The following is a 16289-nucleotide window of genomic DNA, read 5'->3' as shown; positions in this document are numbered from 1 at the left end:
GACATGGCAGAGGGGGACAGCAGAGACTGGGGATTGCAAAGCAAGATCAGCCCTCCACTGCAAAACCTGCAGAACCGGTTCCACCTTAGCCAGAGCATCTGATTGGTGGTCAACAACTCCAGGAAGCCGGAATGCTAATGAATTGGGAGAGACCACAGCAGGAAAGAGAGCCATCTTTGTTTTGGGTTTAGGTCTCTGAGAGTTAATGTTAAACGTGACAGTAAAGATCTCCAACAGATATGTTTCTTGAAACACATATATACTTGGGCTAGAGAAGAAATCTTTTGCTATTAATCCTCCGTAGGGGATGAGTGTCACAAATGACAGAGGGAGACCAGACATGGAGGGAGAGGGGAGATAGTCAGGGCTGAGGGCAACAGGGGAGAGAGAGGAAGAATAGGGGGATGTGGAGGAGAGGGACACAGGGGAGAGGACAGAGATCTTAGCTAAGAAGGAGGGCCTGGGAATGAGACCATGAAGGGGAAGACAGGAGAGAGAAAGACAGCTGAGACAGAGACATGACAGAGGGAGACCAAAGAGAAAAAAAAAAAAGACATGGGAGAGAGACAGAGAAGCAGGGGACAAAGGAAAGGGAAACAGAAGATAAAGAGAGGAGAGATGGAGACAGAGGTCGGGGAGCCTGGGGCGAGGGAGTAAGAGGACAGGGAGAGGTGTGAGAACAGGGTGAAGAATGGACAGGCAGACAAGGGGACAGGAGGAGGGTGTGAGTGAGACAGGAGAGATGGGAGATGAGAGTCAGAGATCAAAAATGTAAACCAAGGAGAAAAAGACAGGGGATATGGAGACTTGGAAGAGTAAGATATGGGAGAGGGAGACATGACACAGGTAGACAGAGGAAAGAAATAAAGAAAGGAGGGAGACATGGGAGATGAAGTAACAGTGCATGTGAGAAAAGGTTAGGTAATGAGAGACATGGGAGAAGAAGATAGATTGCAAAAGGAGACCAGCAAGAGAAAGACAAAGGATATGGAGACATGGTAGAGAGATTCTGGTGAAGGGAGTTGGGGGAGGCAGGAGATATGGGAGTTTTGAGTTAAGAGATGTGAGTGGAGAGCAGGGAGAGATGGAGAGGAAGAGAGGGGAAGGTGACAGGAAAGAGGGAGGCAGGGGAGATGGAGAAAGCAGAGAGGGAGACAGGAGAGATGAACTGAGGGGCGATGGAGACAGAGGAGAGGGAGACATGGAAGACAGACAGTGCAGAGGGAGTAGTGGAGAAGGACAAAGAGGAGTGAAAATTGAGTGGAGAAGTAGGCAGGTGTGAGGCAGTCAGGAGAGATGGGAATGGCACATCACAAATGGAGACCAGTGAGAGAGAGATAGGGGATATCAAGATATAAGAGTGAGACAAGGGAGAAGCTGTTATAGGGGTGAGTAAGACAGGAGATAAGCTTGAGAGATGGGAGAAGTAGACTGAAGGGAGGGGAGAGATCAGGGAGAGAGGAAAAAGAGATAGTAGAGAAGGAGAAAGAGGAGGGAGTCAGGAGAGATGGCAGATGCTAGTGATATATGGGGCAGGGAGACTAGAGTGCAGGACAGAGAGCAAAGAGACAGAACTGCAGTAGACAGGGGTGAGGCAGACAAAGGAGAAGAAACAGAGGCGAGGTGATACAGCCAAGTAAAACAAAAGGGAGGAAAGAGAAACCGAGTAAGGGGAGATGGCAAGAGAAAGACAGGCTAGAGGGAAGGAGAATGGAGGGAAACAGAGGAGAGGGAGATAGAGAAGAGGGAAACAGAAAAGAGGAAGGCAGGGGAGATGGACAAGGGAGAGGAAGAGATGGGAGCAGAGAGTGAGATGGGGGAAATGAAGGAAGATAGCAGAAGTTTGAGAGAATGGAGAAAAGGAGATAGGGGAGAGACAGAGAGAGGAAAGAGAGCCCCATGAGAAGGAGAAAGGGGAGAGGAAGGCAGAGAAGGGGGGGAGAAATGAGAGGGAGACAGGACAGTGGGTAGATAATAGGAAAGTGGAATATCAGGGAGAAAGAGATGAAGAGGTGGGAAAGGAGCTTGAGAGATTGGAGAGAAGAGTAAGAAGGGAGAGGGAGGAGATGAGAGAGGGTGACAAGGGACAAGAGACTGGAAGACAAAGAGACAGGGGAGAGACAAGAGATGGGGTATGCAGATCAGTGAGAGAGAGACCAAGGGGAGAAAGACAGGAGAGAGGGAGACAGTGGAGACACAGACAGGAGGAGTGAGGAGAGATAGATGACAGTGAGAAGTGGGAGAGGGAGACAGGGGAAAAGGAGGAAGGGGCAATGGAAACAGGAAAGATGGATGATAAGAGTGAAAGATGGAAAAAGGAGGCCAGGAAGAGGGGGATGAGAGGGAAGAGGAAGAAAAGAGTGATTGGAGATAAGCCTGAGAAATGGGAGAGGGTAAGAACAGGGGTGAGGGGAGGTATACAGGGGTGAGGGGAGGTATACAGGCCTGAGGGAGGTACAGGAGAAGGAGACTTCAGAAGAGAGGGTAACAAAGGACAAGGCAACAGCTGTGATTGAGTTAAGAGAGGTGGGAGATGCTAGTGATATAGTGGACAGGGAGACAAGGGAGAGGGACAGAGAACAAGGAAAAAGGAGAGCAAAAGACAAGGGCGAGGGTAGGTAGACAAAGGAGAGGGTGTCTGAAGAGAGGTTGTAGAGGGGAGTAAAACAGAAGAGAGGAAGACAGTGAGGAGGGAGAGTATAGGCCTGGATGGTGAATGAGATAGAAAGGAAGATGAAAACAGTGGGACAGAGCAGATAGAGCCAAGAGAGGGGGATACTGGGGAGAGGGAGACAGAGGACAGGGAGAAAAGGGAGAGGAAGAGAGCTGAGGGGAGACAAGAGGGTGGGGAAATATGGGAGACCCTGGAGTGGGCTAAGTGAGATAGGGGAAGGGGACATGGTTGTCAAACTTCCTCTTAGTACCAATAGACATGAAATAAAAAAAAAACCTACTGACTCCAGTGACCTCTCCAAAGAACTACAAAGTAATGATATTAGTTTAAAGAAGATCAGACACATTAAGTTCAAGCTTTAGCTTTCTCTTTTTTTTTTTTTTTTGAGTCCCTTATGATGTATCTCAAAGTTGGACAAAGTTAGCACAAAAGTCTCCAAACCTATGAGTTGTGGTGTTTAGTTTAAACAAGTCTCCAGTATACCATGCATTTTCAAAAGAACAAGTCTATGTTGGACAAAGTGTGACTAGGAGGGTCTCCTTAGTGGCAATTATGGGGAAATGTTGTCATCTTGTTAGGAGGGGCCACTCCTTGAAAAATGACTTCATATTTGAAAACATAGATAAATAAACTAGTAGAAAACTTTTAAAAAACCAATAAAACACACAGAATGTCAGCAAAATGAACAATACTGTCAATGAGACAGACTGATACAATGGGCTCAAGTTTATCAAAGATGATGAAAATGATACAGAATAAGGTCAAGTTTGTTCAAAGAGTCACCATGATTCGAACTCCATGGCACACATCAACAACAACAATATACTAAATGACATAAATCCTACATTTCAAAATAAAAATTCTTATGGGGAATTTTTCACATGATAATACGCACAGAGAAAAGAGTGGTAGAGAGAAAAAGGGTCGAGTAGACTACCTGTGTGAAGTACTTGCCATCCTGTTTCAAAACTTTCATCGACAGGTCAAGAATGAGTCGGAGAAATTCCCATGTGGAATCTGGATATTAAAAGAAAAATACAAGTTTTATGCACATGGGTTTGCAAGTATACCATGTAACACCTAAATCTAAACATTCACATTAGTATAGATTAAAAATAATAGAAATGCCCAGATGTCAGTACTCTACTCTTTTTAGAGCCATCTCCATGTGACCAGAGCTGTGTGCTACATACAAGCTGGAACCACGAGTCTCAATCTCATATGTTTTGCATGTTTGTAGAAGAGGCTATTCCTTACAAAGGGAAATTCTTGGAAAGAGAGGAAGAGCCTCAAGGAGAATGGGTAACACATTGCAGCAGTAAGCTCAACTGTATATAAGAGATGATGATGGTGGAAGAGGAGAGGACAAGGTGCAAATCTGTAGTTCTTGTGAAATCGTACTCAACACAAGGGCACAGAACAACAATACATGGGGAAAATGACAAGAGCAGCTTGAAAGATTAAATAGAAACCTTTAGTGGGAGTTCATGTGAAGGGGGAAGAAGAAGTCAGAAGAGGTAAGAAAACAAAACCCACACAAATGAAGAATGTAATTGTAATTGTTGTCACCAAATAGTAATGTACTCTGCATACACTGTCAAATCGGTGCATGGTGTGTTGTGTACACGAGTCTCAACAACAAAATAAATACATAGTGATGACCTTAAAACTCAGTGCTGGGAGGTAAAGGGGAGTAGAGGGCTGAGGATGGGAGGGGGCAGATTAATGATAGGATCACACAATCTGATTGAATGGGTGAAGGAAATGAGAAAGATCCAGTGTGAAAAAAATAATGTATAGGAACTTTGTAAACAAACCATATACATAATAATAATAATAATAATAATAAATAATGATACTAATAGTAATACATTGTTCACAATGGCAAAGAGATGGAAGCAACGCAAATGCCCATCAAGAAATATGATATATTCACACAATAGAATATCACCTAGCACTGAAAAACAAGGGGAAGGTATGAAATTGTGCAAAAATTAAAGAATCTTTTTAAAGGGAAAAGCTAACTGGGGTGGAGGGTAAAGGAGAAAAACACACAACAATGAATTAATAGAAATCCAAGTTCTCTATAAACTTTCTTTAAACTATGCATTAAAAAAATAATAATAATTTAAAAAAATGTTCAAGACGTGACTCATGAATGGCAAGGTTTCTGTTGTGTATCAGACGTGAACGAACACAAAAGCAAGGTCAAAACCAAGTTTGCTTCCACTTATGAAGACTGTTCTCCACACTAACCGAGATTCGCTAGAAGCCTTAGTCCAAAAAACCACCCTCTGAGAAGGCCTACAGAAAGGCCACTGTTTGTACCAAGTTCTGCAAACTCAGCAGGAGGTCAAGTTTAGAGAAAAACCATCAGCAAAACAACTTCAAGCCTGCAGAGATTTAGAGGACATAGTTTTCATAAGGGAATGGTGTCTTGTGGCTCAGAATAGTCACTCCTTTGTCCTTGAACAAGTTCAAAACCAAACAGATAAATTCTCACAGGATATAATGTCTCAATGATGTCCTTATTAACCACTTTACTTAATATGCAACTGCTTGCATGAACTCCATCATGTAATGTAAAGCCAGATACAAATCCAGTATCTTAACTACTGCAGGGCTTTTTTAAATGATTTTCTAAAAAGAGGAAATTTACCAGATGGTTGATGGGTTTCACCTTCACACTATCCCAAGAGAACATTTTCCTGAACATTTCTCAAAAAAAGCCAAACCAGAATCTACCTTCCTCTGGAGATGTGGAGATGGGAACAGCAGTCAAATCATTAATCACATAATCAAACTCTCTCCCTTCTTTGGCATATTTCTTCAGGACAGGAATGCAGTCTTCAATTAGAACCTCCAGAAAGAAGAGAAATGTACAGGTGAGCCAGTAAGAGCAGAGGCAGTTTAACAATAGTCCTAGAGGAAGGGGAATTATGTAAGCTGGGACTGCAACTCCTACCACTTTCATTCACGGCCACAACGGTCAAAATTAAGTTCTTTCTACACAAGCTTTCTATGCCTTTTAAGGCCATCAAAGCAACCATTGCCGCCATTACTTCTATCCTCATTATACAAATGGAAACATAAACGAAGACCAAATGGTGGAAAAAAATGCTATGAACAAATTTGTTCGAGGGCATAAAATACAGCATAATATAAGATGGTTCCAGGTGCACAGTTCTAATAGCACAGTTCCACTATAACACTGGTGACTAGTAACTAGGATTTAAAAACGTTTGGGAGTGGCCATCTAAAGTCGAGTGGAAATCAAATTTAATCCATAGCTCCAATGGACCTCATATGCCTCAACTTCATAACCCTAAAACCAGAAGTCGATGGTGCCCACTCCAAAAGGGATCAAAGCTGAGGGTGTCCTGTTAAGGAGAGAAACAGAGAAGAAAACTCAATCACAACATTAGCCAGGCTGTTGCACTGAGGGACAATGGTATAACCCCCAACCTGTACTACAGGTCTTAGCAGCTCTTTCGGCAACAACAAAGAAAAAAAATTATTATTATTATTTTTTTTAGGTACAATGGCTTGCTTTATTGGACATTTTGTCAATGACAAGATAAATTTTTAGAAAACAAAAAAATAGAGCAATGAAGTATACCAAGATAAATATGAATAGTTAACATTTAATATTAAGCAGTAACATTTAAAAAAATGAAGAAAACACCAAGTTTATACTTTTATTCTATATTAAACTTTTTCCTCTACTTTTAAGCTTCCTTTTATCATAAATACCTAATTACTTTCATTATCAATGGATTATTGCATTTTATCTTTTTTTTTTTTTTTTTTAGATGGCAGGAGCTCTACTGGCAAGAAGCTGCGCTGAAATCCTGAAGGGGCGAGGTTCAAATCCAACAGATTCTCCCCTAGAGCCCCCCCCCCTCCTGGAGGGGCCATCTCCTCCAGTGCCAGTCAGATCTCATCCAACAATACAATAATCTGACATGATTTATCACCATGTTTAAAAAAAAAAACCAAATGTTTCCTTTTGCTTCTAAGAAACTTAGGGTTGATTTTAATGTGTGATCATCACTATAACCAGTTTCATCGGCTAGGTTAGGTAATTAGTACATTTTGCCTTGTTCAAGGATGGAATTCTACATTCAAATTCAATTTCTATTCTTGGAAGAAATTGTATAAAATATCTATAATAAACATACGTTAGTATAATCCACTTCCAAAAATATGTTGAATCAGGAATACATAACTGCAAACGTGAAACTGTCAGTACAACTGGCACTGCAAAAAGCTTACGTCTACTATTTGGTAAGAACACAAGACAGCCTCACATGTATAAAATTAGAACTGTTCTCCATCAGGTTCTTTTTTTTTTCCCATTTTTATGAAAATAATATATTCACACAATTTAAAAAAAATTAATAGTACTGGAACATTTCTCACGAAACACAGCAGTCCCTCATAATAATTTTCTCCTCCAGTCTAACTCCTGAGAATCATTCTCTGAATCATTCCTCTCATTCAAAGAGATTTCCTTATTTTTTTGAAATATCTTTTCATTGTATATTTTCTTTCCCCAACCCCCTCATCCCCATCCCCACCCCCATTACTACCCTAGGTCCTCCTGGTCATCCAACAATATATCTTATATCTTAAACTATTACCCAATTGTTTTCTAATTTCTCTAACAGTTCAAGTCCTGCTGCCAATGAGTCATTTTTGACTTCCAACAACCTGAAGGGACAGCCTAGAGCTGTCACAAAGCCATTTCTTGGCTATATTCTTTAAGGTTATAAATTGCCATGGCTTTGTGACATGGACTAGATGGCTTTGATTGGCAACCTTTCATTGTGGAAGCAAAGCACTTAACAACTCCACCACAGTATTCCTGGTAAATTACTCTAAAGATAAGAATCAAAGAGTTAATAACAGCTCTTCCAAAAGCATAAAAGAATGCCATACAAATGACTCAAAAGGCTCATTGTCCTCAAGTCTCAATCTATACCTCCAGAGGGCAACACAGACTGTAAATGACAAGCTTGCATACGTTTCTCCAAGAAGCTGCTCATGGATTCCAAATATAAGATAAAAGGAAGAGATGAGATTTCCTGTCTTTCTCCCATACAGTCAAGGATTGATTTCAATCAGCAGAAAGGCATACCTTTGAGGTATAGGTTAACCCTATAGACTATCTATAGTGCTAACCCTATAGACTAAGGCAACAGAGCTCCATTGGTAAAGCAGAGATACCCTCATGGGCAGGGGCTGACATAGTGACTGCTGTTGGTGCTGTGGTTGCTGTTCTGTGCTTTTGAAAACCTATCAACAAGATCTGAACACTATCCTATCCCGTGCCATCCTCACAATTTCAGACACTCTCAAGTCCCCTGCCACAGTCACCACGTAGTCACCTCCACCTTCTCAAGCATGATGTCCCTGCCCAAGTGACTGTTTAACCTTCTTAATTATAATCCAACACTAGATGGCCTCAGGATCACAGCCCAGGATGGGTGTAGGGTTGAGCCTGGACCAGATCACAGAGTACTTGATTAGCTATGGACTTCCCAAAACCATCAAGACAAAGATCTGTTTCAAAAGGAATGAAGCCACAAAGTTCCTTAGAAGAAAGGAAGATGACACTTTGTCTCACACACATTGGACATGTTATCCAGAGGGCCAGTCACTGGGGGAGGATATCACACTTGGAACAAATGAGGATGAAGGAAAGAAAGACTCTCAATGAAATGAATTAACATAGTGACAGCAATAATGGGCTGTCAGGATGGCACAGGATCAGATGGAAATCTGTTCTGTTGCATGTAAGGTTGCCATGAGTTGGACTCAATTTGATTATACATAAAAATAAGAAATACACATATACATATAGCACATGTTGGGAGACATGAAGCATAGCTCTTTTTAACCATTTACATTGAATATAATTTTAAGAAGGCACAATCAATATTCTTTTTTTTTACAATCAATATTCTTATCAATTGTATTATTAGTTCACTTAAAAAATAAGTTACCTGCAAAACATAATTACCTGATAGCATTCCCCTTTAAGATTGTCTAAGACCTCACCACATGTTTTTCGCATGAACTTCTTACACCCATCAATCACCATCTGGTCAATGTTTGATATGGGTTAAGGATGAAAAATTTACCATGAATTTGGACGTACCAAAGAATTCTGAAAGAATAATACTTTAAAGAGAAAAGTGAAAACAAATATAAAGGTTTTTATCGTACTTATTTGGGTGTTAACAATTTAAAAAAAAAATGACAAAAGAGACAAAATTTTTAATTTTCCACTGAGGACAGTGAAAATAAATCTTGCTCTTTACTCCTCAGCTACATTATTTCTATTTCTCTCTGATGTCATATAAAGGTCAAGTTCAAATATTTGTTCAAGGCAATCTCAACAACACATTTGCCAAGAGTCTGTATACCATTGGCTGAAGACCAAATACCAAGAAGCACATTTAACTCAATTATTACACAACAAAGGATATCTCGACCATGGTGACCATCTTTGGTTTCAGTTTGACTATTTCACATAAAATGCCTCCATCTCCGCCCCCCAGAATCAGTACATCTTTGCCAGTGTAATCTTCTTTCCCACTGCCCATGATGGCCTGGGTATACGCCAAATCGCTCTCGGCCAAATCTAGGAGAAACAGCAAAAACGTGATCAAGACCACACACACACATTCACTCTTCACATTAGAAAGAGAAGAAGCATAAAGTTTTCTTCATCAATCCTTATACACACTTGTTGCAGATCAAAGTATTTTTATAATTATTAATAATGGCACAGACAAGCAGGAATGAGATAAAACAGAAAACATAAAAGACAGGTGAGACAGGAGTTCCAAGGCACCTCCCTGCCATGGCCATTGAATTGAGTCCAGTCCACAACAAACCTCCATTGGATTTCTGAAGCAGGAAATCTTCATGGAACCACTGACTTGTTGATGAGCAGTCCAACATATAAGACACTATGCCACCAGGGCTCCTTAACAATATCCATTACTTAGGAAGAATTCAATTTTGAGACGGTTCAGAAATGCTGAATAATAAAAACCTATTTCATTTCTAGGGAGCTCTGGTGGGCTAGTGGCAAGAAGCAGCACTGCCAATCCAGAAGTTTGCAGTTCGAATCCCCCAGATGCTCTGCTTGAGAAGGAGGGGCAATCTCCTCCTCTACCAGTCAGATCAGATTTGACAGTACACACAAAAAAATAATAAAGTTTTTTTTAAAAAGACAATTAAAAAATCTGTTTTGTTCCTACATACAAAATATCATGGCATAAAGAAGTTACTTCACAGGGAGCTCTGGTGGCCTAGTGGCAATCTGAACTGCAATCTCAAAGGAGAGATTTGGTAAAAAGGACGTTGAGAAATGGTAGCACAACTCAGAGAACGTAAACCAATGTCCATATATCGTACATCAGGAAATTCTAGAAATGATTCTATGAACATAAAAAAGAATTAAAATACTAGTATGAGGGGAAAATTAGACTAGAGTTTCTTTGAAATAAGGCAGGATAGTTGTTGAGACTGGAAGATGCTTCATGTTGAATTTGGATAATTTTGGCCATTTTTTAATTGGAAGTTTATATAGATTATTATATCATCTTATTTACATCTGTTTGAAGTTTCCCCTGATAAAAAAGACGAAAACTACAGATCTCCAGGGAGCAAGTAGTAGACTAGTGGCAAGAAGTTGCATTGCAATCGCAGAGGTATGCAGTTAGAATCCACCAGATGCTCTGCTAAAGGAGGGGCACTTCACCAAAGACGACATTGAGATGGCTAACAAGCACATGAAGAAATGTTGAAAATCCCTAACTCTAAGGGAGATGCAACTTAAAACTATGAGATATCATCTCAACCCACTCAGAATAGCAAAATTTAACAGAACAACAAGTAACAAAGGTTGGCGAGGTTGTGGAGAACCTAGAATCCTTATTCACCGTTGGTGGAAGTGTAAAATGGTGCCACCCCTGTGGAAGGTGGTATGGCGCTTTCTCAAAAAGTTGCAAATAGAGATACCATTTGACCCAGAAATTCCACTACTGGGAGTATACCCCAAAGAGATCATAACTGACATCCAAGCAGATATATGCACTTATGTTTACTGCAGCTTTGTTCACAATAGCAAGGAGTTGGAAGCAACCCAAGTGCCCATCAACAATGAATGGATAGAGAAGCTGTGGTATATTCACACAATGGAATACTACGCTGCATTGAAAAACAAGGAACGAATGCAATATTATTCAAAATAGGTGATTCTGGAGGACATTATGCTGAGTGAAGTATATCAGTCACAAAAGGACAAATACTCCATGTTGCCACTCTTGTAATACAGGACTGACCTTGGGGTCGGGGACGGACTGAGAAAGGTGTGCTCAATAATGTCTACTGCATTGAAACAGATGAGGGAGAAAACTGTTTAAAAGAAGAGTGATGTGATTAGGTATTTTTGTCATGACAGGAGTCCAGAGCGAAGGCTGCATAGTGGAGCGGACCTGAGGGGAGGGATTGTAAAACAATGAAAGAATTTTTCTTTCTCTTTTCCAAGAGGGTAGTGTACTGGGGGGAGAGCTGAGAAAAGTGCAACAATGAATGAATGGAAATTAAAAATAAATTTACATACACACACAAAAAGGAGGGGCAATCTCCTCCTGTACCAGTCAGATCCAATTTGACAGTACACACAAAAAATAATAATAAAATTAAATTTAAAAAAAGTTGCTGAGTCCACATGCCACACAGGTTAATACAATATAAATGTGCACCTTCTATATTATGCACCTAAAAATCTGCATTGGTAAATATTGCATTACATTTCTTTGGTTTGTTTGTTTGTTTTTTTTTGAAACAGTAATAAATAAATGCACATCTTTATAAAACAACATGGCCAAAGACATACTTGGGCAAATTTTAATGGCACCATTAATAAGGAAAAGACCTTAAACATCACTACTACCGTTCCATGGATGAGGCAGAGATAGGATACTCACTGACATCCCCACTGAGGATGAGAATATTTCCAAATTGCTTCGAGTGAAGAATCTTAATGTTCTGATAAGGTGAATCTTCATCATACACTACCTCATCGATATCATACTCCACCAGGCGCCCATCGGCAGTGGGCCAGTATCTATCGATTGGCCCTCCTCGAACTATGGATGGCAATCTAGAAAAAAGGGAATAAGCCTTAGTAGGACATTGCCCAACTGGATTTGGGATTAAGAGTCCTCCCTCAAAAATTACAGGACTCGCCCTCCGGACGTCGGGCGCCTAGGGGCTCGGGAAACGCGCGGGCCGCTGCTCGCCTCTCCTCCCGCGCGGGCAGACGGGCAGGCGGCGCCGCGGTGCCCCCATGGCGGCCCGTTGTTCAAGATGACCAACGAAGAACCTCTTCCCAAAAAGGTTCGCTTGAGTGAAACAGACTTCAAAGTTATGGCTCGAGATGAGTTAATTCTAAGATGGAAGCAGTACGAAGCATATGTCCAAGCTTTGGAGGGCAAGTACACAGATCTTAATTCTAATGATGTAACTGGCTTAAGGGAATCTGAAGAAAAACTGAAGCAGCAACAGCAAGAGTCTGCACGCAGAGAAAACATCCTTGTAATGAGACTAGCAACCAAGGAACAAGAGATGCAAGAGTGTACTACTCAGATCCAGTACCTCAAGCAAGTCCAGCAGCAGAGCGTTGCCCAACTGAGATCAACAATGGTAGACCCAGCAATCAACTTGTTTTTCGTAAAAATGAAAGGGGAACTGCAACAGACTAAAGACAAACTGGAACAAGCCCAAAATGAACTGAGTGCCTGGAAGTTTACGCCTGATAGGTAAACAAATCATACTCCCCAGGCAAGACTTCCCTGACAGTCCCACCGCGAGAAAACTGGTGGGAAAGCCACGTACTCGTTTCCACACCAAGACTCAGACTTTTTGAGACAAAAAAGCCACATTCTTAACTGTCCAGCTTGCATTGGTTAATGTAAAACTTAACAGATGAACCTTGTGTTTCAGGTTTTTTCTCTTCCCCTTCCCCTTGCTTCTGAGGCCTGATGGCATAGGACTATTCCGAAGAAGGGGCTACCTCTGAGACATTCCCCTTCTAGGAATCTTAGACACTTGAGAAAAGTTTCTGTGTGAAGAAAATAGAGGGAGAAACAGAAGTCTTAAGTCTTCTTAAGACACAGTGAAGCACACTGTGTCATCAGACAGTTTGGAGGAATGAAAACCTAGACATTTTAAACCTGAACTGAACATGTAAAATCCCAATAAAAGCTAAAATGGAATATGCATCGCTCTTTAACGTGGAGCATAGTGACTTAGAGACATTGTATATTAGCTTTGCCAATAAGACTGTAGACTTGATGACTATTGTTGAACTTCTGGGTCAAAACTTGAATAAGCCAAACAGGCAAAAAATTAATGGCGAAGTGTCGAATGCTTATCCAGGAGAACCAAGAGCTTGGAAGGCAGCTGTCCCTGGGACGTATTGCACAACTTGAAGCTGAGTTCGCTTTACAGCAGAAATATAGTGAGGAGCTTAAAAGCAGTCAGGATGAGCTGAATGACGTCATCATCCAACTAGACGAGGAAGTGGAGGGCATGCAGAGTACCATTCTGGTTCTTCAGCAACAACTCAAAGAGACACGTCAGCAGCTGGCTCAGTACCAACAGCAGCAGTCTCAAGCCTCCACCCCCAGTACCAGCAGGACTACAGCTTCTGAGCCTGTGGAACAGGCAGAGGCCACGGGGAAAGACTGCAGTCGCCTGGCTAACAGATGAAGTAACGGCAGCTCCTCCCATCAGAGGACGTCTGGGTCTGGATTTCATAGGGAGGGGAACACAGCTGAAGATGACTCTCCTCCTTCTCCACGGAATGGGAATAAGGCTGAAGAGAGAACTAGCAGAGGAGGTAGTAGTTACATAAACCAACTCAGTGCGGGGTATGAAAGTGTAGACTCTCCTACGGGGAGTGAAAACTCTCTCACACACCACTCAAATGACACAGACTCCAATCCTGACCCTCAAGAGGAGAAAGCCGTGAGCGGGAAGGGTAACCAAACTGCGGGGTCCCGCCACGTGCAGAATGGTTTGGACTCAAGTGTGAATGTACAGGGTTCAGTTTTGTAATATTTTTCCAGCAAATTTTTATACAGTGTCATTTAATTTGAGGAAGGATACTGTCCAGAAAATTAATGCATACTTTTGTCACAATTTGCCTTTTTTGTGGGTGTGTGTTTTCTTTTCCTTTTCTTTTGTTTTGTTTTGTTTTTTGCTTCAATACCTCTGCCACTTTGGAAATTGTACCAATTAATTACTTTGAATGTTGCTAAAAGGACATTTTGTGTAGGGTCAAGTTATTCATCAACAACCTACATGATGCAAGAAACACAAGAGACACAAGCTTGCAAGCCAAAACTGAAGTGGACCTGAAGCATTTCCTGCAGAAGGTCATGCACTACAGTCTTCAAGAAGGATAGAAGCTCAACATAAAAAAAAAAAAAAAAAAGATTCTCATCACTTGGGCCAAGTGGAAGCACCAAGATAGAAAGAAGAATTTGAGGATGTTAATTAACAATTTCCACTTGCTCATTTCCACAATCAACACTTTTGGCACTAACAGTCAGGAAATCAAAAGAGGAAAAATTTAAAGATCATCGATGTCACTCTACAGACTAAGGGGTGCCTGATCCAAGCCGTGATTTTCCGAATTATTTGTTATGCATCAGAAAAATGAACAATGACTAGTGATGATAGAAGAACCGATGACTTTGAGTTGTGATGCTGGAGAAAGAGTATTGAACATATATCCTATGGTCTGCTAAGACAACAAATAGGTTAGTTTTGGAAGGAATGAAACCAAGTTGCTCCATGAAAGCAAGCATTTAGAAGTTTCATCTGACATACTTTACCAGAAAGGACCAGACCTTAGATAAGACATCATGCTTGGAAGGGGAGAGTGAAAGTTCAAGAGGGGAAGACCCTAGAAGAAATGGACTGACACAGTAACTGGGGCAGTGGGGATAGGTTTGTCAGAGATCAAGATATTTGCTCAGGATAAAGCAGGGTTCAGAGCTATTGTGCATGGGGTTGCTGTAAGTTGTAGGTGACTCTACGGCAGAGAACAACTATGTGGTACATAATAACAAAAGCAACATCAACAACATTTACTATGTTAATAAGGCATGATGGAATGTGAGGCAATATCCTTGCTGCAATCACAGACATCCCTGTTATGTTTGAAAAAAAAAAATTCCCTGGGTTACGTCTTGTAATACCTTGTATCTTAAAAAAGATAAAAGAAGAGGTACCAAGGAAAACAGAGGGAGTAGAGTGCATGATTTGGACATATGGTCCTTGTCTGGAAAACCTCCTAGAGCTAGATGAAGATTGATGCTAAGAAACATGGACATTTCCAGGGAAGGCTGGGCCAACAGATGGCTAAACAAGACAAGACCTTTCATCCAGAGAAAACTAGAGGCCTTACTTTGAAACTCCAGACTCCTAAACTATAATACAATGGATTTGTTAAAGTGAAACATGTATTACAAGAGCACTAAATAACCAGGACAGACACATGCCCCATCGTTGAAGATATACGGTTATGGACAATCTAAGTACACACCCATTAAAAAGAAACAAGGCCTGTTCTCAGCTGTGTCAACAGAGCCCTGGTTAATGTGGAAGAACTTAGCTTGAAGGAAACACAATGGATTTTAAAGAATGGCAATGAAATATGCCGGATCTCTAACAGGATGTTGGACCTCTCATAAAATTGCTTCTCTTGCTAATGGGCTTCCTATATAATTCTTGCTTTAACCCTCACTCCTGAGAATCTAAAATGGGTTGCAGAGAGCAATTCAGGGGAAGTATGCCACAGTTTGGGGTATACTGTGTAAACTGTGTACACTTTTTAGGTTGGTGAAGTGGGGGATGCTCACCTTAGCGACAATCACAGGACGTTGTTTATGAATAAGATCGACTGACTCACAGCCATTGAGTTCAAATTGACTCATTGGGATTTCAGAGGCTGGCAATCACACCAGAGAGAATACTCATCATTTTCTCACAGAGCAGCAGCTGGTAGATTCAAACTACCATCTTTGAGAAGAATGATTCCTTACCTATGAGACCAACAGCACTCCCTTTATGAATGAAAGGATCAGGAAGGAGTAAGCAGGAAGGATCAGGAAGGAATGGGAACAATAATGAGAACAAAACATTTTTCAATGTTTTGTTTTGTTGTTTTTTTTTAAAAAAAGCATGCTGAAAGAGTTCAAGATAATCAAACATCAAAAGGGTCTCTGTGAAATGATTTGATGGGGAAAATGGACAGAAATGACCTAAAATTCTAGCATCCTTCTTGATGAAAAAGAAATATCATAAATTCTGATATTACTTCTAGAAATTCACATTTAAATAGGATGGCACATATTGAGGCCCCTTCGGCCAGTCTTCAACATTAAGTGAGGACTTCATGGAGTCCTTTTTTAAATAAAAAAAAAAACCTCCCTAGTATCCATTCTCGCTGGAACTGGTTACCATAAAGCTATGTATTTGCCTGGTCGGAGGATTTGCAAGATTTTTTTAAAAATACAAAATA

At 40.9% G+C, this 16289-nt stretch overlaps 1 protein-coding gene and 1 pseudogene across 1 annotated transcript in view; one reads left to right on the top strand and one right to left on the bottom strand.

Annotated features, from left to right (window-relative positions):
- The window catches only part of SMS (spermine synthase), a 109397-nt gene that overhangs the window by 58332 nt on the left and 34776 nt on the right, over positions 1-16289 (bottom strand). Inside the window, exons 5-9 of the mRNA XM_006899530.1 lie at positions 11683-11858; positions 9169-9323; positions 8700-8789; positions 5420-5534; positions 3612-3691 (exon numbers count right to left, since the gene is read on the bottom strand). Coding sequence (XP_006899592.1) covers positions 3612-3691; positions 5420-5534; positions 8700-8789; positions 9169-9323; positions 11683-11858 — 616 coding nt within the window. The remainder of the gene's footprint in view (positions 1-3611; positions 3692-5419; positions 5535-8699; positions 8790-9168; positions 9324-11682; positions 11859-16289) is intronic.
- LOC102877223 lies at positions 12065-13816 on the top strand (annotated as a pseudogene).

The sequence above is a fragment of the Elephantulus edwardii genome, unplaced genomic scaffold, assembly GCF_000299155.1.
Source record: "Elephantulus edwardii isolate Elephantulus edwardi_28Jun2011 unplaced genomic scaffold, EleEdw1.0 scaffold00260, whole genome shotgun sequence".
Classification (NCBI taxonomy): Eukaryota; Metazoa; Chordata; class Mammalia; order Macroscelidea; family Macroscelididae; genus Elephantulus; species Elephantulus edwardii.
This window is presented reverse-complemented; position numbering and strand designations above follow the sequence as displayed.